Source organism: Cygnus olor, chromosome 12, assembly GCF_009769625.2.
Source record: "Cygnus olor isolate bCygOlo1 chromosome 12, bCygOlo1.pri.v2, whole genome shotgun sequence".
In the NCBI taxonomy this organism is placed as follows: Eukaryota; Metazoa; Chordata; class Aves; order Anseriformes; family Anatidae; genus Cygnus; species Cygnus olor.
In genome coordinates, this window is record NC_049180.1 from 19,012,151 (window position 1) to 19,032,924 (window position 20,774).

The 20,774-nt window shown below is 36.9% G+C and overlaps 1 protein-coding gene across 1 annotated transcript in view; it reads right to left on the reverse strand.

The window, feature by feature from the left end:
• LONP2 (lon peptidase 2, peroxisomal) overlaps positions 1–20,448 on the reverse strand; it is a 43,502-nt gene extending 23,054 nt beyond the window's left edge. The window contains exons 1-8 of the mRNA XM_040571457.1: positions 20,067–20,448; positions 18,971–19,205; positions 18,031–18,162; positions 16,601–16,723; positions 15,540–15,703; positions 14,743–14,837; positions 12,672–12,930; positions 4,795–4,936 (exon numbers count right to left, since the gene is read on the reverse strand). Coding sequence (XP_040427391.1) covers positions 4,795–4,936; positions 12,672–12,930; positions 14,743–14,837; positions 15,540–15,703; positions 16,601–16,723; positions 18,031–18,162; positions 18,971–19,205; positions 20,067–20,299 — 1,383 coding nt within the window. The 5' untranslated portion in view covers positions 20,300–20,448. The remainder of the gene's footprint in view (positions 1–4,794; positions 4,937–12,671; positions 12,931–14,742; positions 14,838–15,539; positions 15,704–16,600; positions 16,724–18,030; positions 18,163–18,970; positions 19,206–20,066) is intronic.
• Positions 20,449–20,774: the final 326 nt, after the last annotated feature.

Here is a 20,774-nt window from a genome sequence, read left to right on the forward strand (position 1 = left end):
TCCTGTGTAGGCCACTTCTCACAGGACTGAGGTCACTGCGAGCAATTTAACTCTGCATCCAAGATTCTATCCTTCCTTCTGATTTATACTGTTGGAAGGTAACAGTTCCTTTCATTGTTAGTATACTTACAATTATTTTTAAAATAGTAGTTTTTCTTCAGTGAATGAACAAAATAAAACTCTCTCCACCATTTTCCTCCATAAATGAAACTATTAACTTCTCTTTTGGCTGGGTCACACATAAAAATAATCGGTGAACAAAGTTCTTCCTCACCTTAAAATTCACTATCACATTCAGTTCATAGTATCAGAAACTGACATTTCTAACCAATTTATGCAGAGGTAAAGACAAAGGTGATGGCAAATATATCTGAATAAGTATTTTCAGCTCGCAGTGGTTTTCTTCCTGTTTATTTTTCAAATGATCATTTTACACTAAAAAAGTTCAAGACTGCTGGAATTTTCACTTAGCATATTAGTAACAGGCTTTCAAATTAATTTTCCACATACTCTCTTGATATCTTATTTGTTTTGGGGAACCCAAAGTGGGGTGCAATATTCTAGATGCAGCCTAACAAGTGCCAAGTAAGGGGACAATCACATCCCTTTATTTATGGGCTATGTCCAGTTAACATAACCCAGGATGCTGTTGGCCTTCTTGGCTGATATGAACGCGCTGCTGGACCACATTCACCTTGGTATTAACAAAGATTCCCAGCTCCTTTTCAACTGATCTGCTCAGACAGCCTTTCCTCAGCTTGTATTCTGGCATAACACTGTTCTTTTCCAAGTTCGTGACTCTGCACTTATCCTTGCTGAATTTGTCAGGTTCCTGCTGGCCCATGCTTCCAGCCTGTCTAGGTTTCCTTGGATAGCAGCCCTGCCCTCAAGGCTGTGACCGGTCTCCCTTAATTTGGTGACACCTGCTGATGTGATGCAAGTGCATGCCATCACCTCCTCGAGGTTCCTGATAATAGCAATAAAGAAGACAGGTCCCTGTACAGCCTGTGGTACTCAGAATATTACAGGCCTGCAGACAGAGACAGACCCACTAATCACTGTGGTCTGAGCCTGATCATCCGACCAGTTTTATACCTGTCTAGGTGTCCACCCAGCCAGGCTGCAATTCGGAAAGAATAATGTTGTGGGTGCAACTGGCCAAAGTCTTGCTAAAGTCAAGGTCAGCTACACTCACCATTCTTCCTTTATGCATAAATTCAGTCATTGGTCCATCACAAATAGTAACCTGGTCAGTCGGGACTGATTTACCTGGGTAAATGCGGTGACTGCTCCAATTCACTGTGCTCCTGCTCAGGCACTCAGGAATGTGTTGTTTACCACCACCTATGTACCGCCCTCACTCCATCCCCCCTTAAAGTATTGCCACATTTTTTCTTCCCACATGATGAATTATCAATGCTATGCTCACATGAATTCTCGTGTTACAAATAATGGGACCTATGCATCTCCTGAAAAATGGCACACTACTGTCAAAATAATTTATCTGCCCATACCCAAATGAATGCGTGCCTTGTCTTAGCAACTTGAATTATAGCCAAGAACAGTGTTTATAATTCTAAAAAAAAAAAAAAAAAAAAAAAAAAATTTGAACACTTCTTAGCTAGTTAGGAAAGAAACAATTCTTAATTTTCATTACTCTTAAATTCTGTTAAATCTTTGAAAAGTTAAAAATCTTCAGAATAGAAATGTTTTATGGTCAGAACAAACTATCACTTTTTATAGCAGGTGTCTGCATGCATGTTTATCTCTTTCTCCTTCTAGTCTCTAACTAGAAATTCTTACGATTTGTACTAAGTGCTAGGCTGCTCATTATAACATCGTATTATTATAAAATAGTTGTACTTGTGTGCAAAATGCTATCTGATAAAGGTAAAGCAAGCTGTAATAAAAAACAGCTTATCTAAGGAATACCTAAAAATATGAATTATCTGACATTTTCTACAAGGGTTAGAGTTTCTCTGGACTAATAATTCTTTGCTATGGTACCGATTTCTTAAGACATAAAACAGGACCATGCCTACACAATCAAAACATATTTTCCAAAGCAAATAGAACTGTTCTTTAGCTAGTTATCTGTACTAAAGTTCAAGTTCAAAAGTTTTCAGATACACAACTAATAGAAAAATATTAAGTACAAAAAGAACATTTAATGAACAAAACATCTTGATTAATTTATGGCTGATAGCTCACATGTCTACAAAGGCTTCTCTGTACCAGCATTTTATTACCACAAAATCCAGAATAAGTTCCATGAACATTTAATTGCCTGGCTATGCTCCTGGTCTAATTTCCTGCATACAAATACTCGCTATCAAGCACTTGGATCCATTTCTATTTTCTTCTGTTTTAAAGTGAGGTCATCTAAATTTAGACTAAAGCATTCCCTTGTTGATGAACAGTAACTGGAAATAAGAAGACATTCTGCTTTGCCTAAGCAACAACTCTCCAGCAGCACTAGACCTAAACACATATCCGGCAATTATAAAACATCAAGCTTTGCTTCCAAGCTTATAGGGTATGGCAATTTCCCACATTGTGAACAGTGAGTGAGTGTTTAACACACCTACACAGTAAGGAAAAAAAGAACACGCAATTTATACTTAATGATGGCACTTACCAAACAAGAATCAGCAGTCTGAAAAACAAATGTGCTATCTAGGTGACCAGTTGCTATTGTTCTTTTACATAATAGCCCCCTTTGCTCATTCCAGATGGACTTTCCAATAGTGTACACCACAAAAAGCTGTCACGTTCAGGCATGAGTTCTCCTTTACAAGAGGTAAAGCACCTGCTGCAGGATGTTTAGACAGCAGCAGAGATATACACATCTCATGTGAGAGCAGCCCAGACATGGTTAGCAGAGCAATTACTTCTCCAGATGCAACTTCTGGTCAATTAGCAATAACTTACATAAAGACCGTAGCCCAAGCAGACAGTTGGAAGCTAACCTAACAAGCCTCTACTGGAATAATCCATAGTAGAAGCTGAGCTGAGTACCACTGAGAATAAGGCTTTAAAATATGGAAAGCAGAAGCATCCCAAAGCAACAAAAAAATACCAAAAATTCAAACACAAATAATTAAAAATAATAATAATTTAATTTGCTCTAACGTAGCATTTTTCATATTCTAAACACTATATTAAACACTATCATTAAAAAGAGTCAATAAAATGACTCTGTAGGCAAATACTACTAGAATCATTTACTTTTATCCCCAGCCACAACCTCCCAGCTACAGAAGTTAACCATACTTCAGTCTGACAACTGAGGAGCTTATAGGATTACTTGCTAAATCATTTCAGTGAAAATGTGCCAGGCTAGCTCAAAAAATTTAGATAAATATTTTACTAATCCACCTCATTTTGATTGAAACAGGTAAAGAACAATCACAGAAGCAGTTCAAGCTTTTCAGTGATGGCATGGTAGCCTCTATAGTCAGAGAGAACATACAAAGGATAACGGTAACAGATAACTTATAGGATAACAGTACAGCAGTTTAACGAAATACTAAATATACACAATACCAAAATCATTAAGTACACTAACACTGAACAGTCTGAAGTGTTTCAGTTTAGCGAACCCTTGCTGTGCCGTTACCTTCCTCATCCCCTCCTTTCCTCTTCAGCAGTGCTAGGACAGCACTGAAGATTGTGCACATCTTTCTAAGATGATAAGGAAGGGCAAGGCTCCTCATCTCTTCCCCATACCCTTGAAGATACTTCTTCCTCTCTATAGCACACTACTAGAACAAAACTGCTAAATATGCAAGTCAGTGGGAGAAGGAATTACATTGGAATATCATTGTATTTCATACGCCAGGGAAAGAGAAGGGACGAGCAAGGTTCTGGCAACTCATTACTGCTCTGTACTGCAGACTCCTTTGATACATGAAACCTGCAAAGCCCAGGCCTCAATTCATCTTCATCATAATAGCCTCCTGTAATCCCAACAACTAACCTAATTAATAATATCTCAACAGTTGATAGATATTACAACAGTTATCTTCTTCACCAAAGTCCCGGATTTACCTGTATCTTTACGGAAGTCTCAACTCTTTGTGGTAAAACTATACCACATACTTCAAAATTAGATTCATTTGTATCTTGATCTGAGTCCCAAAGTTAAAGAAAAAGCACACTCTCAGGCAAACATAATAGCTGACTTATGGAAAGCAAAGCCATGTGCCACATCATAATCAGTCAAGGAGTTGGAAACTGCGACTTACATGAAAAATTTTGCTTCAGCAAGTTAATTATAACATTAATTAAAGAAATGCTGCTAAAAGAACATGCAACTAATTCATATTCCATGCTAGGAACAGTGCTTAGCTCCAAAATAAGCTTGTATTAAAATTGTTCCTAGAAATAAAGGGAAAACTTGAAAAAAATTTGGCTACCTTCTGGCTGGTCAACAGTTCTTTCAGATAGCTAGCAGCATTTGGTCATTAAAAACCAGTGCCTTAAAAATACTCCAAATATATTTAAGGCCTGAAGAGTCTTTAAATATACAGAACACATAGTACAACATACATCTTCACGCTTAAGTACAGATCACTGACATTAAAAACATCTTTCTTAGTATACTGTATGACAGCATTTGCTTCGTGCACAATTGAGAGAAATTCATGAACTTCAAACATAGTATCTGGTATTTGAGTAAAAAAGCTAACACTTCATGCTATTTTTCCTCCAGTAATTCCTATTTTCCAAGTCCAATATTTTAATTCTTTTTAGTTACAAATGAAAAAATACTTGTAATTTGATATCTCTTACCTCTAGTAAGGCTGCTGCAGGATCTCCCTGCAAGCTCTTGCCCAGTTTATCAACCTCATCTAAAAGGAATACTGGATTGTTAACTCCAACTGTCTTCAGTCCATTGATTATTCTGCCAGGCATACTGCCAACGTAGGTGCGTCTGTGAGAAATAAATGCATGTGGGGAAAGAGGAGTCAGACGCACGAAACAGGAGTAGAAACATTGAAAACAAAACTCAAAAATGCAATAATAAGCGCCTTATAACAATTATTCCTTTCTTGCACAACTTTTCGGAACTAGTAGATAGAAATATGGAATATGCATCTAAACTAATATAACCAATTATATTAGAAGATGGAAATTCCAGTTCCATGTTGCACTAGTTGGTCTAGAAAGATAAACTACATATCCACTAAAGAATATGGAAACTTTATGGCTTACAGGCATTCTGCATGATTGTACAAGCATCCTTCTACTGTACGAGCAAGCAGAAACAGATTTGGGAACGTTAATACTACAATTTTAACAAGATGATACTGGGTTTTTGTCATCACAATAGAGTTTACACAGCACGTTACAAATTAGGTCCAAATTCCAAATATGCTGAAATGTTGATATGTACTGCTTTAACTGATACTCATAAAAAGAATCCTATCAACATGAAACGGGATCTGGAACAGCGCAGTGGAACAAAAAGGCATCTGAATTTATTCTGCAAAGCTAGTAAAACTTTTTTCACAATAAATACAGATATTTTACATCCATACATATCAATTGTTTGCTGTATTTATCATAGCTTTTTCTGCTTGTGTGTAACTAATCAAAATACAATAATTAACAGTACAAAATACCGACCACTCAGAAGAAAGAGATACATGAAGTGCTGAATTAGAGTACCTATCTCATGACACTCAGAGAGCAGATATGCAGAACAGGCCTGCTTTGCCGCATGATCTGTTTTAACACAGTCCAAAATAAACAGGATGACATTTAGAATGATGAAACCAAAAGTACCATGGGAGTAATTTCAAAACATACTAGAGAAGACCTTAAATATACTAGATAAAAAACACGAACAAACCACTCTCAAAACACAGAGCAGTTATGTTAGTTCCATATAATATTTGACAACTGAGGGCACAAACTGCAGTTACTGTATTTAATTCTGGATCTGAGCAAAAATAAAAGTTGATAAGATCTTTTAAATAGGCAGAAGTACAATAGAATTTTAGTTTGCCTATTACCACCTCCATGAGACAGCTGTTACAGACTGGAGCAGACCAATGCAGTATGCACTAGTTTGTCGTCACCTCACTGCTTTTTTTGTAGAGCTTTACTCCGCAGTGAACAAGTGCACTCCTCTCCACTGAGAAGTACACTATATAACATTTATTACTGATCCAGAATCTGCACGGGGGAGCTATTATACTAGCATGTCACTTCATTCTCCATCTGCACACACCAACCTTGCCAAAAGCATGAAAGAATCCCATAAAATGCTATCAAAAAATTATGAGACAGAAGCAGAACTGAAGTTCACAGAAGTGAATCACGTAGCAGTGCAACCAAACTAATCATTGTACCAATTTTCGTTTTTTTTCACAGGGTGCTTACTGCACCAGCAAATAATTTTATATGCTTCACAGACAATGCAGCCTGAATATTTTTAATATTCTATCTATACCAGTAATAAGATAACGTATTTAAGTAAACATTAAACCTTCTTACTTGCTTGATACACTATTCTCAAGTACATGCTTGAAGACAATACACTGAGCACACGTGTGTATTTACACACACTAAGTTTTAGCTGATCCTTTTAAATTCTATACATTTTTGAGATACCTGTGTTCCGACTGGTTATAAAAAAAACAGCTTTGGCTTATAAACTGCTTGGAGGTATACTGGGTTTCTCTAGTCCAGGGAAAGTACTGAGAACAACCAGCTCTTTCTCTGCCTTTACCATCTGACTGCAGCAAAACAGTTCAAAAATAAAAGTACTAGGTACCAAAAGATTTTCTGAATAGCACATGTGTTCATTTACACCCTTGTACCCCTCACCCCTTTAAAAAAACCTTTTTTTTTTTTTCCAAAAAGAAACACTTAAAAAAATCAGGGTTTTTCTTCCCCAATAAACAGCAAAAATTGTTATTCACAGATTGAAATGCACTTTTCCCCCTCAACCCTGAAGCCAGACTTCAATTCACAGTCATTTTAGTTTAAAGTAGATTTGGGTATTTAATAACACATGAACACTTGCAGAAGATTCTCATATATACAAAATATTTCAGTAAAATTGTTGTACACATTCAAGTTCCTTAATATTGCACAAAAACCAAGCACTAGGAAGGATGAAACAATGCATCAAGATGCAGTGATGGAAAAACAGAAAAACAGACAGGTACTCAAGCCAATTTGTAACAAGTCACATGAAATTAACAGATCAGAGAATATCAAGAGTATCAAAATCAAAGGGCTTTTAAAGCAAGAGATAAGAAAAAGATTCCAACAGTTACAGCAAATTATTAAAAGATTCTTTGTTTAAATGCATTCTGTCCAAAATAAGCCCTGGGTCATGAGCTACCACATAAAAAATAGGAACGACAGTCCAACTGAAATGGATCTACTGTTACTAAAAGGATGAAATGGTTACCTATACAACCCAAAAGATCTTCAAGAAATCAAAGGCCAAAATCAAAGGAACTTTTTGCAGGAAATATGGAGGAGTTCTGCAAAATACCATCGTCTCCACAGGATTAGGGATAATAGATGATAAACGTACATGGTGGCTAAAGTATTCTGCTCTTCCTTTCACTACTTAACAATTGACTAGTCTTTCTCTTCCTCCCTCTTGTACATTCTTCTTCTCATTTGCAATTTAAATTGTCTCTAGATTTGGTAAATCAAACAATTAACTTCAATGTAAATGTTTAATCAACACATTACATTTCAAATAAAAGCATGTTCAAGTTTATTTACACAATAGAAACTTGGGTCTATAAATTTTAGGATAACAAATACCTAGGTATCAATTTACTCTTCTCATGTGTAACAGTCTAAATCTGTGATACACCTTCATTTATCAGAGATGGACAAATGCCTATTTCATTATGCTACTTATCAAAGACTCACGATCCTCAAGGTGAGTAACGAATGCTAATGCCATACATTTAATGACAAATAACAATAACCTAGTATTTTACCTTAAAAATACAAACATAGATAGCCTGTTTTATTTCTAAACAGTTACTATGGAACACAACTCAATGAAAGAGTCCTCTGAGAGAGAGACTCGGCAGATATTTACATATAAAAACACTACAATATTGTAACATTAAAATTACAAGCAGATATGGCCTTTTATCTGTCTGGACATCAACCTTTGCCTTGTAACTTGTGAAAATGAACATTGCTGTTTGTGAGCAGCAGCCACCGATTGTAAGGATGTTATTCTCTATTTTCATTATTTTAGCAAGGGTTAAAAGAAAGAAAAATGATATTCTAACATTAGCATTTTGATATAATGTGGCTTTGCTCATTTTTTGACACACTGTTTCTCTCCATGCTGTCAATCTAGAAACAGAATCAGCTCCTTTCCATTTAAAACAGGAAGTTCAGATCAAGTTTCCTGGCTGGCTCTCCTCTGTAGTAACAGCTGAAAAACACCTTAAGAGTTCATGCCACAGAAGGTCTATAATTTAGTAATCTTTTTATTTTTAAATCAGTGAAAAGTTACCCTTAAGAAACACTAGAGATGCGCAGCCTGGCATCAGGAGCTACCTATCACAGAAAAGACAGGTGGAAAATCTAACTTGATCAGCTCTCCCGAGGTACACTAGGAATGTTAATGAATCAGAACACTTAAAGCAGTCTTAGTATTATGGACAAAAACATGACCCAATTTCTTCATGTTGTTCTATGACAAAAAGTTTTAAATTGTTTTTAACTACAGTGGTTTTCAAACCGCAGAATTAGGAAAAGATAACAACGTTAATGCCTCTGGAGATATTATTTATGAACTTACTTGCAAAACATCACAGCTTTTTTTTTTTTTTTTCAAGGTCAAAGGTTGCATCTACGCAAGTGCTTTACAAATGTATCTACACTTCGTAGTTGTGTAACAAAGCTATTCTGCAGGGGTCAAACTGTTTGTTTTTTCCTAGTACAACAAGGCCTGTACTATGACTGGTCAGGAACTGCACCTTTTCACACACAGATGCACCTGAACAAATCTTCAGCATATAGCTAAGCCAGAATTAAACTATCCAAGCTTCTGGAAAGCAAAAAGCGCTGATAATAAACGAAAGAGTGCTTCATGCAGGGGAAAGAAAGAGATACACAGTGATCTCACTAGCACCTCTATAAATGAACGGTGCAATTACATCTTTCCTTTTTAAAAATAGAAAATTACACACATGCAAGAGAGAAGATCATACAGTTCATGCACGGAACAAAGTATCAGTACTGAGGAGATCTTACACTCAGTGAACTTCTTGAGTAACAGATTTTTTTATTTTTTTTAAATACAAGTTACCAACAAGAATAAAAGAGCAAACTTTTACATATGGTGTAGTTGAGTTGTACATGTAACAACAGCTGGAGGATGTCTGATAAAGCAGTTCTGTTTTTGTACCAAGATGATGACTTCATTTGGGGCATGCAGAACAGTAGTAGCTGCTCCGCACCCAATCAAAAAAGACTCACAGAAACCCCAGCTGCAGGCACATGATCCAAGCTTCGATGGTAGAAACTGGGCACTTGCAGATTGCCCTAGTTACACCTCACACAGAACAGCACACTGACTGAGACACCACCGCCCTCCGTGCTGCAATCCAATACATTTTGCTTTGCTTGCTGAATCTAGCAGTACACCCTTTTCACCTGCGACAGTAACATGCTGCCAAAGCGAATGCCATTTCAGGCAAATGAAATGGATCCACAGTTTCTTTCTTAATGTTTTAATACACTCGGTACATTCTGTAAATGTTTAGTACATATACTATTGTTTTTCTGCAGTGTTAATGGAAACTTTTAACTTACGCCTTAAAGCCTAAATGGGAGCTTTGAGGAGAAAAAGAGGGGCTCCCAACATGAAGTACTGGACAATCAACCTACTTAACAGTAAAACTCAGGAAACAGGAGCCTACGTCTCCTCCACGTTCAGATGGCTTCTGTAATTCCTTTCTATGACTGCTGCTGGAAGCACGATATGGATTCACTTGACTGGGATTAACTTGGAGGATCTATTCATGCAAAAGGACATTACAGAGAACAGTTTACAGAAAGGCTGTAGTTTTAACTTGATTAAATCTGAGAAGCAGAAATGCAGAACAAAAACTGAAGTAGAATTAAAAAAAATGTATTCAACTTGGTTTTTACTTACATAAACCTTGCAAAAGCAGTCGGTTACAAGGGACTCCTACTAGCTGCCATGAAATTCTAGTATTCAACCATACACTCATTTGTTGAAGAGTAACCACATAAAACTCTTGTCAGTTCTGAATAGCGTTTTTCCTTTCGTCTTATCAAATACTTCCCATCAGCTAATTTTTTGCATTTTTTTTTTATAATGAAGATTAGCTTCTCACATGCATTAACAATATAATAATGCCTTCAAAAATACTATAATGACAGCCACAAGCACCTGAATTTGACAGTTTTTAAAGTCATTACATAACTGTAGCCTTCTGTATTAGGTGTAAGTGCAAGACAGAAAGCCAAAAATAAAATAAAGAAAACAGTAAGGAATTACCAGCAATTGAGTAAGAGTTGATGACAGTTTTACTTTTGTTCATAATGTCTGCTTCACAGACACGGTCTCCCTTTCAGAAATGCTTGATTTGTACTGAGCTCTGGAAAAAGTTACTTAATGTCTGTAAATGCTTAGTATTCAACAGCCTCTAGTGGTTCCAGTTCAAACAGCAACTGGTAGTTGAATTATGTTTAAATTGCTTTTAGGATCCATACCATAAGTAATTTGAAACATGAGAATCCTTACTTACTAAAACAATGACACTTTGTGAATTACGGGAATAACATCCAGTGAAGAAGGAGGGCAGTCTTGCTGCTTTTTCCATTAGTATCCAAGTAAACTGGCAAGAAGGCCAGATATTGCAAAGGTTTACAAAACAATCACAGACACAGTGTTGCTAGACACTGAAAAGTGATATATTAAAACAAATGTATCTACAACCTTCTACTATGCAATATTTAGCCCTCCAGTGGCTGCTGGGTATGTTGATTAAACCTACCCTAAGAAAAAACTTACAGATGATCATTCAAGCTACATGCTCTAGGCCAAGCTAGGTGTGTCCAACAGTGGAAAACAAAACCCTGCAGATTTGCAACAGAAGAATGTGTATAGGAATAAACACGTATTACTCATTTTCCCAAGGGAGCTCAACTAAAGGTTTACAAAACAACTCTGAATTTTCAAGTTGTCATCAAGTACAAAACCACTGTTTCAATACTTTTTCTCTCATGTTCTGGGTGAAGAAGTGACTGATCAATAATATATTAAACTCTAGATTCCTAGTAATACATTACATTCCGGATTCCTAGAAGTTTATGCACAGGAGTTTCATCACAAGATTCCCCAGTAAGTCTTCCACATTCCTCCCAGCTGGGACTCTGAACTTCCACCACTCCAATGTGCTCACCCATACAATGAGCTTACACACTGACAAGTTTGATACCACAAAATAAACTTTTGTTAGGCATTTAAGTTTTCATTAAAATCAGAAGTGAAGTGATAAGAATACCAAAGTCTTTTTTACGCCTTTAAAACAAAAAGAAATCACAGGATAATCTGGAACTGAAGCAACACTGACGGTGTATTCTGAGAGCTGAAAACAGCAGCACAGCCATGGGGCAAAATTATCTGCTACACGGCATCAACAAAGAAGTGATAGTTTTAATTTGCAATAATTTGCCAACTGCTGTAAGGAGAAATCACATAGTTTTACAGATCTCTAGAGCCGTAACAAATTCATTATTCCAAACTTCTTACACTGCATGCAGTAAGCATAGAAGATGGTTAACGGAACCAAAAATGCTGCACTGATGTTTAGCAGTTACTTATCTACATTACCCATTTGTTATGCTTCCAATTGTGAGGTATGGGAAACAGACTAATATAAACAAATGGTTTAGAAGACTAAGGAATAGATGTGTAAAGAGATGTAAGACGAAAACAAAAGTCCTAACCAAAAAATCTCCTTCGAAGTCTTTCAGCTTAAGTTCCTTGAAAAAATGGAAAAGTAGTATACCAACAAGTGTGAAATACTATTAATAACTCAGTTGCTATTCTCTAGCAACTTTTAAGCATCACTCTTACAGTTTTTACTCTGGCTTTAGTATCAAACATTGTTATAACGTACTGAATTGTTGATAAAACACTATTTCTTGTAACTACATTTTTGCATTCCCCTTCAAAGTAGAAAAATCAGACCCAACATTAAGAAAGTTGTTTGCATTAGACTTTCTACTGAATTTTAGTACACAGGGCCAAAATAACGGAAGATTAAATGGCTTAGAAAAATAAATGCATTTTTAATTATCCCAAGCATATGTCAATTCTTAAGTCACAAATTTGTGAACTTCGCAGTTCATGATTTTTGTGTTGCATTTCTAGATCCATTTGTGATTATTCTGTTCTCCATTGTTACGATAAAGGGCAATAGCAGAAGGATAAATACCTATCTCAACACTGAATGTACTCTCCCATTATTAAAATTATCTCCTGAATTATATTATTGAATACCAATGAAAATCAATTAATAACTACCAGTGTTTGAAATGAGTAAAATCTCTCTACATCAGCTGAACAATTAAAATAATCGATATGTTTTGTAATAAAAGAAAAAAATACATGTAGGAAAGGAGTAAATTGTTACCTGTGGCCTCGAATATCAGACTGATCACAGACTCCTCCTAAGGCGATTCTGTGGAATTCTCGACCCAAAGTCTTTGCAATTGATCTTCCAACACTAGTTTTACCAACTCCTGGGGGCCCCACAAAACAAAGAATGGGTCCCTTGAGGTTGTTTTTAAGCTGTCTGACAGCTAAGTACTCCAAAACTCTCTTCTTCAACTTCTCCATAGCATAGTGATCATTATCCAAAAGAATTCGAGCTGCACGAATTTCAAGGCGATCTATCGATCATTGACAACAGAAAAGATATCAGCACATTTCCCTTTTGAAATGGAAACAATTCATTCTACAGTACAACAGAAACAAATACATTCTCAAACACATTCATTAACAGAATCCTCCCAACACACACAATTGTACACAATGTTTCACTGAAACAAAGTTGTTATAATCCTCTTTTCCTTAATAAGGAAAGTAAACTTAAGCTAGAGAGATACTATTGATAATGGAATTTAAAAACAAACACAAACAAAACACCCTTCCACTGTGTCGGAGATTTGAAATCTGGTTCAAATTAACTTTATACCTGTCCTGAAACAGCAATTCAGTGACGTATAAATTTTTCAGCATTTGCTTTCTTACAGAAACAAGTCTGATCCTGTCAGGTCTTACCAAATGACAAATTCATCCTTATCTCCTCTTCATCATCTACTTATGCTACCATCTGAGTAACAAAGCAAGATCCTATTGGCTTGAATGGCAGGCTTTACCTGGTATACAACATTTTAAGCGATTTTGCACTATATAAAATACCCCTGTGATACTAGGACTGGGACAGTTAAGCTTTTGCAATTGCCATAATTTGAGATAAATTGTCAGGCCTCACCAAACATTAACTAATGCTTAGCACAAATTTCTGGCACTAAACTCTGTCCTTTCCTCTATAACATAAAGAGAGAAGGCAGGAAGCAATGAAGTCTATCAACTCTGCACACACCTACCTTTCAACTTCTACACGCTGCACATGCAAACCTCCTCATACCAATAATTGTGCATGTTTCACATATAGACAGCAGTTATTAGTCCCATCAGCCATGTGATTTTTTTTTGGTAATGAAACACTGAACAAAAAATTAATGACCATAATTTTCTGGATTTTTTAATTGGATTTTCCATTTTTCTATTCATGTATATTTTTATTCACTGTACCTATGAAGTCCAAAGTATCACTCACATGAACACGAACACAAACTTTGCAACTTTGCTTCAAGGAAAAACTTCGAACCATGTGACATGGCATAACTCTGCAAGATTAAAGAGCACCTTTCTCCAATAGGACATGAGAGTCAACAAACACTTTACCCACTTTGGAATTCTTTGAGTAATACTGCATTTGTATGCAGACCTTTTTACAATTTAGTGATTAAAGAAAATATTTACAAGAAAATTTGTGAACATACAAGGCTCTAGTTCAAAAAGGCCAAGATTTGTCACCATGTGTGCGAAGAAGGCAAAAGACATGTTTCTGATGGTGTGGTATATTAAATTTCTGTTTAAGATCAGATTATTTTAAAAGTAATTTAAAAGCTTCATTCTTCAAAAGCTAGAAGGAACTAAAACCCTTTACCCCAGCAGAACACCTCCTGAAAAGTCATGTTGCCCAATTAATCTACTCACGTTGGTCAGAAAGAAAAGTCAGGCTTGATTTTCTACCTTTTTCTTGCTTTCCATTTTTGCATCCTGTTCTTATATGAATAATATCAATCTCTGCTCAAAGCTTTTGAAAACTGTGGTAAAAAGCTGAGAGGATACTTGTTTTTTTCTATTGTACTCAAAAATTTTACTACAAAAAAAAAACCTACAACTTTTCTTTTTCACCCTCTTGTTCTTAACCAAACTTGGCTAAAATATTCAGCATACAGATCTTACCTTAAACAAGGTAAGCTGAAAGGCTTTAGTACCATTAATAACATTTTTACTATGAAGCAATGAAAACAATTTTTGCAAGAGAGAACTAAGTATGCAGTCTTTGCATTGTAGCTACTTGTCCTAAAATGTCCGTGCAAAAGACAAACAATAAAAGAAGCATTTACCTTTCGTACTCTTGTTCCATGGCAATTCTACCATAAGTTCCAAGTAATTTCTTGTCAAAGCATATTCTGGCATTGACTGCGGCATCTTCTTTAATCTGGAAGTACATGCACAGACTTCATAAGGCTAATGAAGAACTAACTGCAAAGTAGGACACTCTCCTGTACTACAAGAAAGATATTTAGCAAACCCTCTTAACTTTCCAACATCTCCAATACTAAAAAAAGTAAGTAACTATTATATCAATTAGGAGATTGTCTTTGCAGAATGTAAAACAAGTTTACTTGCATTATGTAACCAGAAAAGGAAAAAAAAAAAAAGTATCATATACTTATGCATACATTGCATACACAATGCATGCAACACAATACATATACATTATCACTGAGGAGGTTGTTAACCATCACCTCTACCACCGATACCAGTTATCTCCTCACCAAAGAGGGAAGAAGAAAGACTAGTATCTGGATCTTTTGAACCATTGATTATTAACAGTAGTGGTATTATTTGTCTCCCCCTTTTCTTTTACGTTTTCACTTCATAACATAGAGGTTTAGAGCTTACAATTTAATGCTTTATTAATATATAATCCACATGTAGAAGACCTTGTATTTGGAAAATCTGAGAGGATGACAAAAAGACAAAATGATCAAATTTATAAGCAAAAAGTAGCACTTTACCAAAATTCTAAAAATTGTTTCTAAAACACAACCAACACAAATACATAATCACGTAAAAGGCTAATGCAATATTTCTTTCTAAAAGAAAGAAATGAAACCCTCATTTGAAAGTCTCCTACCTCTTTATTTCCTTAAGACAAACTTTAAGAGCTTGTTCTGACATACTGGATGTTCTTATCTTTTTTTCCAGCATGACAACATCATCATGATCTTCCTCCTCCTCCTCATCTTCTGTAGTGCTTGGAATGTGATTGATTCGTCTATTAGGACGAATAGCTACAACCTATGAAATAGATAACAGAAAGCCAGATAATAGCACCATTTTTTTAAAGAAGGTGGGTACTTTGACATTGAATAGAAACTATGAGAAAAACATGCAAGATTTTGGGAAAGCCCACTTAATAGAAAAAGTCAGATTTTAATCTACTAAATTACTTGAAAAGGTGTTGCTGGTATAACTTTTAAAAAGTTATTTTTTATTTTACTGTACATTACTCGCTAAGTGTATTTGTCGTCTTATGTAGTAGGTAACAGAAGACCAGGACAAAATTGAAAAGAGTTACTGTGATATTTTGAATGGCTTAGCATTGCAGCCCATCATATTGGGCAGAATAAGGATAATCCATACAAAACAGGTAAGTCATCTCTCTTACTCTTTTTCATTTCTCAATTACTTCCTGATTTCTAAATTGCATATATATATAATTAGATGCAGCAAAAGTCTAGGTTGCCCCAGTTTAGCCAACTACATTTCACAACACACATTTGCATTTCAAACACGTATCTGCATTTCAAAAGCTGTCATTCACCTTCAATGCTATTAATAAAATGTACATCTTTCACTGCACAGTATGCACATACCATGTGTGTATACTGGTCATCAGACGATTCTTTAAAGAAAAAAAAAAAAAAAGAAGAGCATTTATTCAAAATCAGAAAATGCCCAGATTAAAAGAAATGATGCCTGGGTAACTTTAAAAGAATGTTTTCTTTGTTAGGTACCTGAACAACCGAAGTTGCCAGCTGGGTGTTCTCTGCTGATACAGAATGACCATGAGACACATGGCCACAGATCAACACTTTGCACAGATTATAATCATGTATGTTCATTAGCCTGTTTAAAAGTGCAACCTTATACTTATTTACGATATTTAAGTATCCCAGATATAAAGGTCCATACCCTTTTATCATCATCCTGTTTGGGTTTTCTTGTTTTTTGAAGCAGCTTCAGTCCTTCAATTTGTCTAACAAGCAATGGTATAGTCATCTTGAACCGCTCCTCCAGCCTAACAGCATCTAAAATCTAAGAGCATGGAGTTATAAGAAAACAACAAGTTCACGCTAATGGATTATCAATGTGGATTTTATGGAAGGAAAACCCTGTTGATGCTGTTACTGTTTTTTGATCACTTTTATGAAATAGATGGTTTGGGAAAAAAGGAAGTAGCAAGAAAATGAAAGAGATTACAGCATACAAAATCTAGCCTTAAGGTCTGTACGCCAAAACTACAAAGTACCTCAGAGAACAAAAGTTTGTCCCATTTTTAAAGTGCCTTGTTAGTTCAGTTACATTTTCTGTGTCAAACATCTACCAGCATTCTATTTCTCAGTTACAGAGCCTCAGAAAAGAGCTCTCTCTTGAACAAACTACAGCACGATCTCCTCAGCTAACCCAGAAAAAATCACCTTGTGCATTAAGTTGTTGGTTTTTTTTTGTTTGTTGTTGTTGTTGGTTTTTTTTGACTTTATACATTATTTCATTTTCATGTTTAATTATGTTGATGTGCGGAAATGGGTAGAATCTGGCTCTATTTCCACAGTTTCCACTACTTGCTCTCTTCTTTATCACTTCAGACAAAAACTGGACATGGTATATTTGTTGTTTGATATACCTTCCTCTAGCAGGAGGTTGTGCTACAGTGCACAACTTCTCTTCAAAGCACTGCATTTATTTTTATCTGTTGTACTCTGAAACAATTTATGTTACGTTTTCAATTCAAGGTTGAGTTCATAGCACTGGCAGCGACAAAAGAAAAGGAACAACACAACTTACAAAAACAGCAATTAACTATAGGTAGACTAGTAAGTATCCTAACATATGCATTATTTTTATATAACGTTATTGTGACATAAGATGCAAATTTCACTAGTGTCTCAGTATTTAAAAAGCCACACGTTTAAATGTTTTTTAAAATGATTAAAAGGAACCTGATTCTGAAATTGTTAGCATTAAATACATAGTGATCTGTCAACTCTGATAAGCAAGCAAGATTTCAACACAATTTGAAGATAGATTTATAATCTTTACCACGGGATTGGGAAATCCATGTTCTATTTCTGGTTGTTGTATAAAATGATCCGTTTCCAGCACTAACTAATATTTAACTTTTAGGTGAATTCTGACATGAAGACATAAGGAAAAATATTTTAAACAACAGCACGAAATTTGTTAAATATATTCACTATCGGTTGTAACACAAATACTTTCTAGCATGACATTATTGCTGTTCAATATCATGTGTAAGCAACTTCAAAATTATCTAAAAAGTGATTAACTATAAGAAAATAGCCAACGCCTAATTCTCCTTAAATAGTTTAAAAACACAATACCTGAAGCTTCTCTTGGTTGGATGTACGGATGATAGAAGTAAGTATATCTGGCAAAGCTTCTCTAGGCAGGTTGTCCAGAAGACGTCTCAGCTTTGCAACTGCAGGAACAGACATATCCAGCATCTCAACCAACTGTAATGAACACACAATGAACAATATTTGTAGTTGTTGATGTTTCTTTTTAAATTATGTAAGCAACTATCTGACCTAAAAAGCAGTGCATCTTTAAGTATTAGTACGGAATATGTCTAGATGCTTTACCAAAAACATAGAAAAAAATTGCACGCAGAAGAGGCACTAACTCAGCATAGGACAACTGAGACTTTGGGCTTTCTACTGGTTCAAGAAGTTCAAAAGTATCATCATAGTTTCCAGTGCTTTTTTCAATGCCTACATCTCTTAGTAGCCCCCAAACATCCTGATTACAAATATTTGCAGTTACCTTAAGGCTATTATAATTTTTCTTCTCCGCTTCCTTTAAACACAAATTCAATGTACCCTGGGGACGACTGTTTAGAATCAAGATTCTATATGTTTTTTCCCGTTTAATAACATACTTAAAATTAATAAATACTATAACGTATACTTATAAGTAAATAAATCAGTTATGTGTATCATGAATCCTGGAAATAACACTTATTCAAGTGTTCCTTTTACTAGAGTATACTTATAGCATTACTATATATGAAACACTATCAAGCTATTGTAATACTAATATATACATCTTAGACCCATCCTGCAATGAACTGTACCGAGACCCTGGAACCCAACACAGAAACCGTAAGCTATGCCAAAAATTTATTTTCTAGCAGAATTGAAACTCTACCCGTCACTGAAAAACATGATAGAGGGGGAGAGAAAGGCAAAAAGAAGAAACAAAGAAAAGTCTAAGTACAAGCAGAAATAAACTGATACACTAAATAGGATTAGAATAATTTACCTGTACTGCATACTTATAGAATTGCTCTGACAACTCTCCAAGCTCCTCCTCAGATTTATGCTGGTTAGTAAACTGCTCAAGTCGATCCAACTGTTCAACTTCAGCAACTGGATACGGCTTCTCTTTCAGCAACTGCAGTATCTGGAATCGGCAGAGGCCCGTAACCAGCAATGTATAATGCGGCTTGGGCCAGTTGCTACCAACCACCTGAACTGCCAGAGCAGCAGTGCCAATCCTAAAAACAGATCAAATCTTTGTATTACTCGGCACCTTCCACAGAACATTTCACGTGTCCCTTACCAACAAGAAACTGAACTGTAGGACCTCTGAGGTCATAGTTCATTATCAACAAAGGTAACAGAATTACATGACCTCTTTCGCACGCATATTAACAAAACCAAACCTTAAACCTTGAAAAGGAATGAGGTAACTGACAAACTAACAATAGCAATATAATACACACATCCTTTTGGGAACAAGTAACTTTTTCATAAATAATTTAAAGGATCTTGGAACAGGACAGGAATGCTTACATTTCTGCTTAAACTATTTGCACTAGAAAACGGAGTGTTTGTAAGCTACTGTTCTTCAGTGAAATTGTCTGTCTCATCCAGAATTAACGTTTTAGTTCACATTTACCTGATTAAACTATGATTAAACTACCTGCTTAAGCAGAATTTAAATACGTTCTTGCAAAACATTACTGAATCCACTAATGCAACAAAGTTTTGTAAGGAATAAAGTATATTAGTTCTATTTGTACTTTATCCCACAGAAATATAATTAGCTTTTAGGAACCTAGGTCTCTACCTGTGTTGCTTTTATTAAACCACAACAAAAACCAATATGGGTAGAGCCTTAATGACCCTAAGCTTTATCGAATCGCGTTATTCTCTTGCACCCCGGTCTTGCTTTCCCAACCTTCTGGCATGCGCCAGCCCCCCAGTCCCTGCCACCGCGTCCCCTCCGGAGAAGCTCCGGGTAGGGGAGAGGCAGCCCCAGGGCGGCCGAGCAGCAAAGCCCCGTCCCCAAGGCCCGGCTCCCTGGAGGTGCCAGCCGGGGCGAGGCGACAGCCGGGACGAGCTGGCGGTGGCACCTGTGCAGGGAGGGCAGGTCGTCGCAGTCGGACGTGGGGTCGCTGGTGTTGGGGATGACGCCGATGATGGTGCTGCGCAGCGACGTGCCCTTCAGGAGCCGGCTGCGCACCAGCTGCATGTTACGCGGCGAGTCCACGCTGGTCCGCATGGTGGAGCCGGGCAGCAGGACGCCCTCGTGGGTGAGCAGCAGCGGCAGGCGGCTAGGGATCTGGATGGCGCTGCCCGCCGCCATGGCCGCCCGCTGCGCTGCGCTGCGCCCCGCCGCCCGCCCACGGCCCGGCCCGGCCCCGCCCGCTACGGGCACCCGAGAGGGACCGGCCGGGCCCGCAGGCACGGGCCTGGAGGGGAGGCCCCGCGGCACCTGCCGCCAAGCGGCCCGGTCCTCTCAGGGGCCCCGCCTGCCGCCGCGCCAGGCGCCGGGCCCCGGCCCAGCCTCGGGTTGTTTTGTTTTGTTTTGTTTTGTTTTCTCCCTTTTCTGGGGGTGGTGGCACGGGGACAGCGCTGTGCCATGGCAGCCTCGGCCACCAGATGGCAGGCTAGCTCTTTCAATAGGCTCAGGATTTCCTTTTGTGTGCCTGTTAAATAAATAAATAATACCAAAAAGTGCTATAGAGGAGTTTGTAATAACATTAGGCTCCATTAATAGAAAGATAAATAGTGAAAGGCAAGACTTGGGGATTCCATTTACTGGTTGCAAGTGCTTAGTT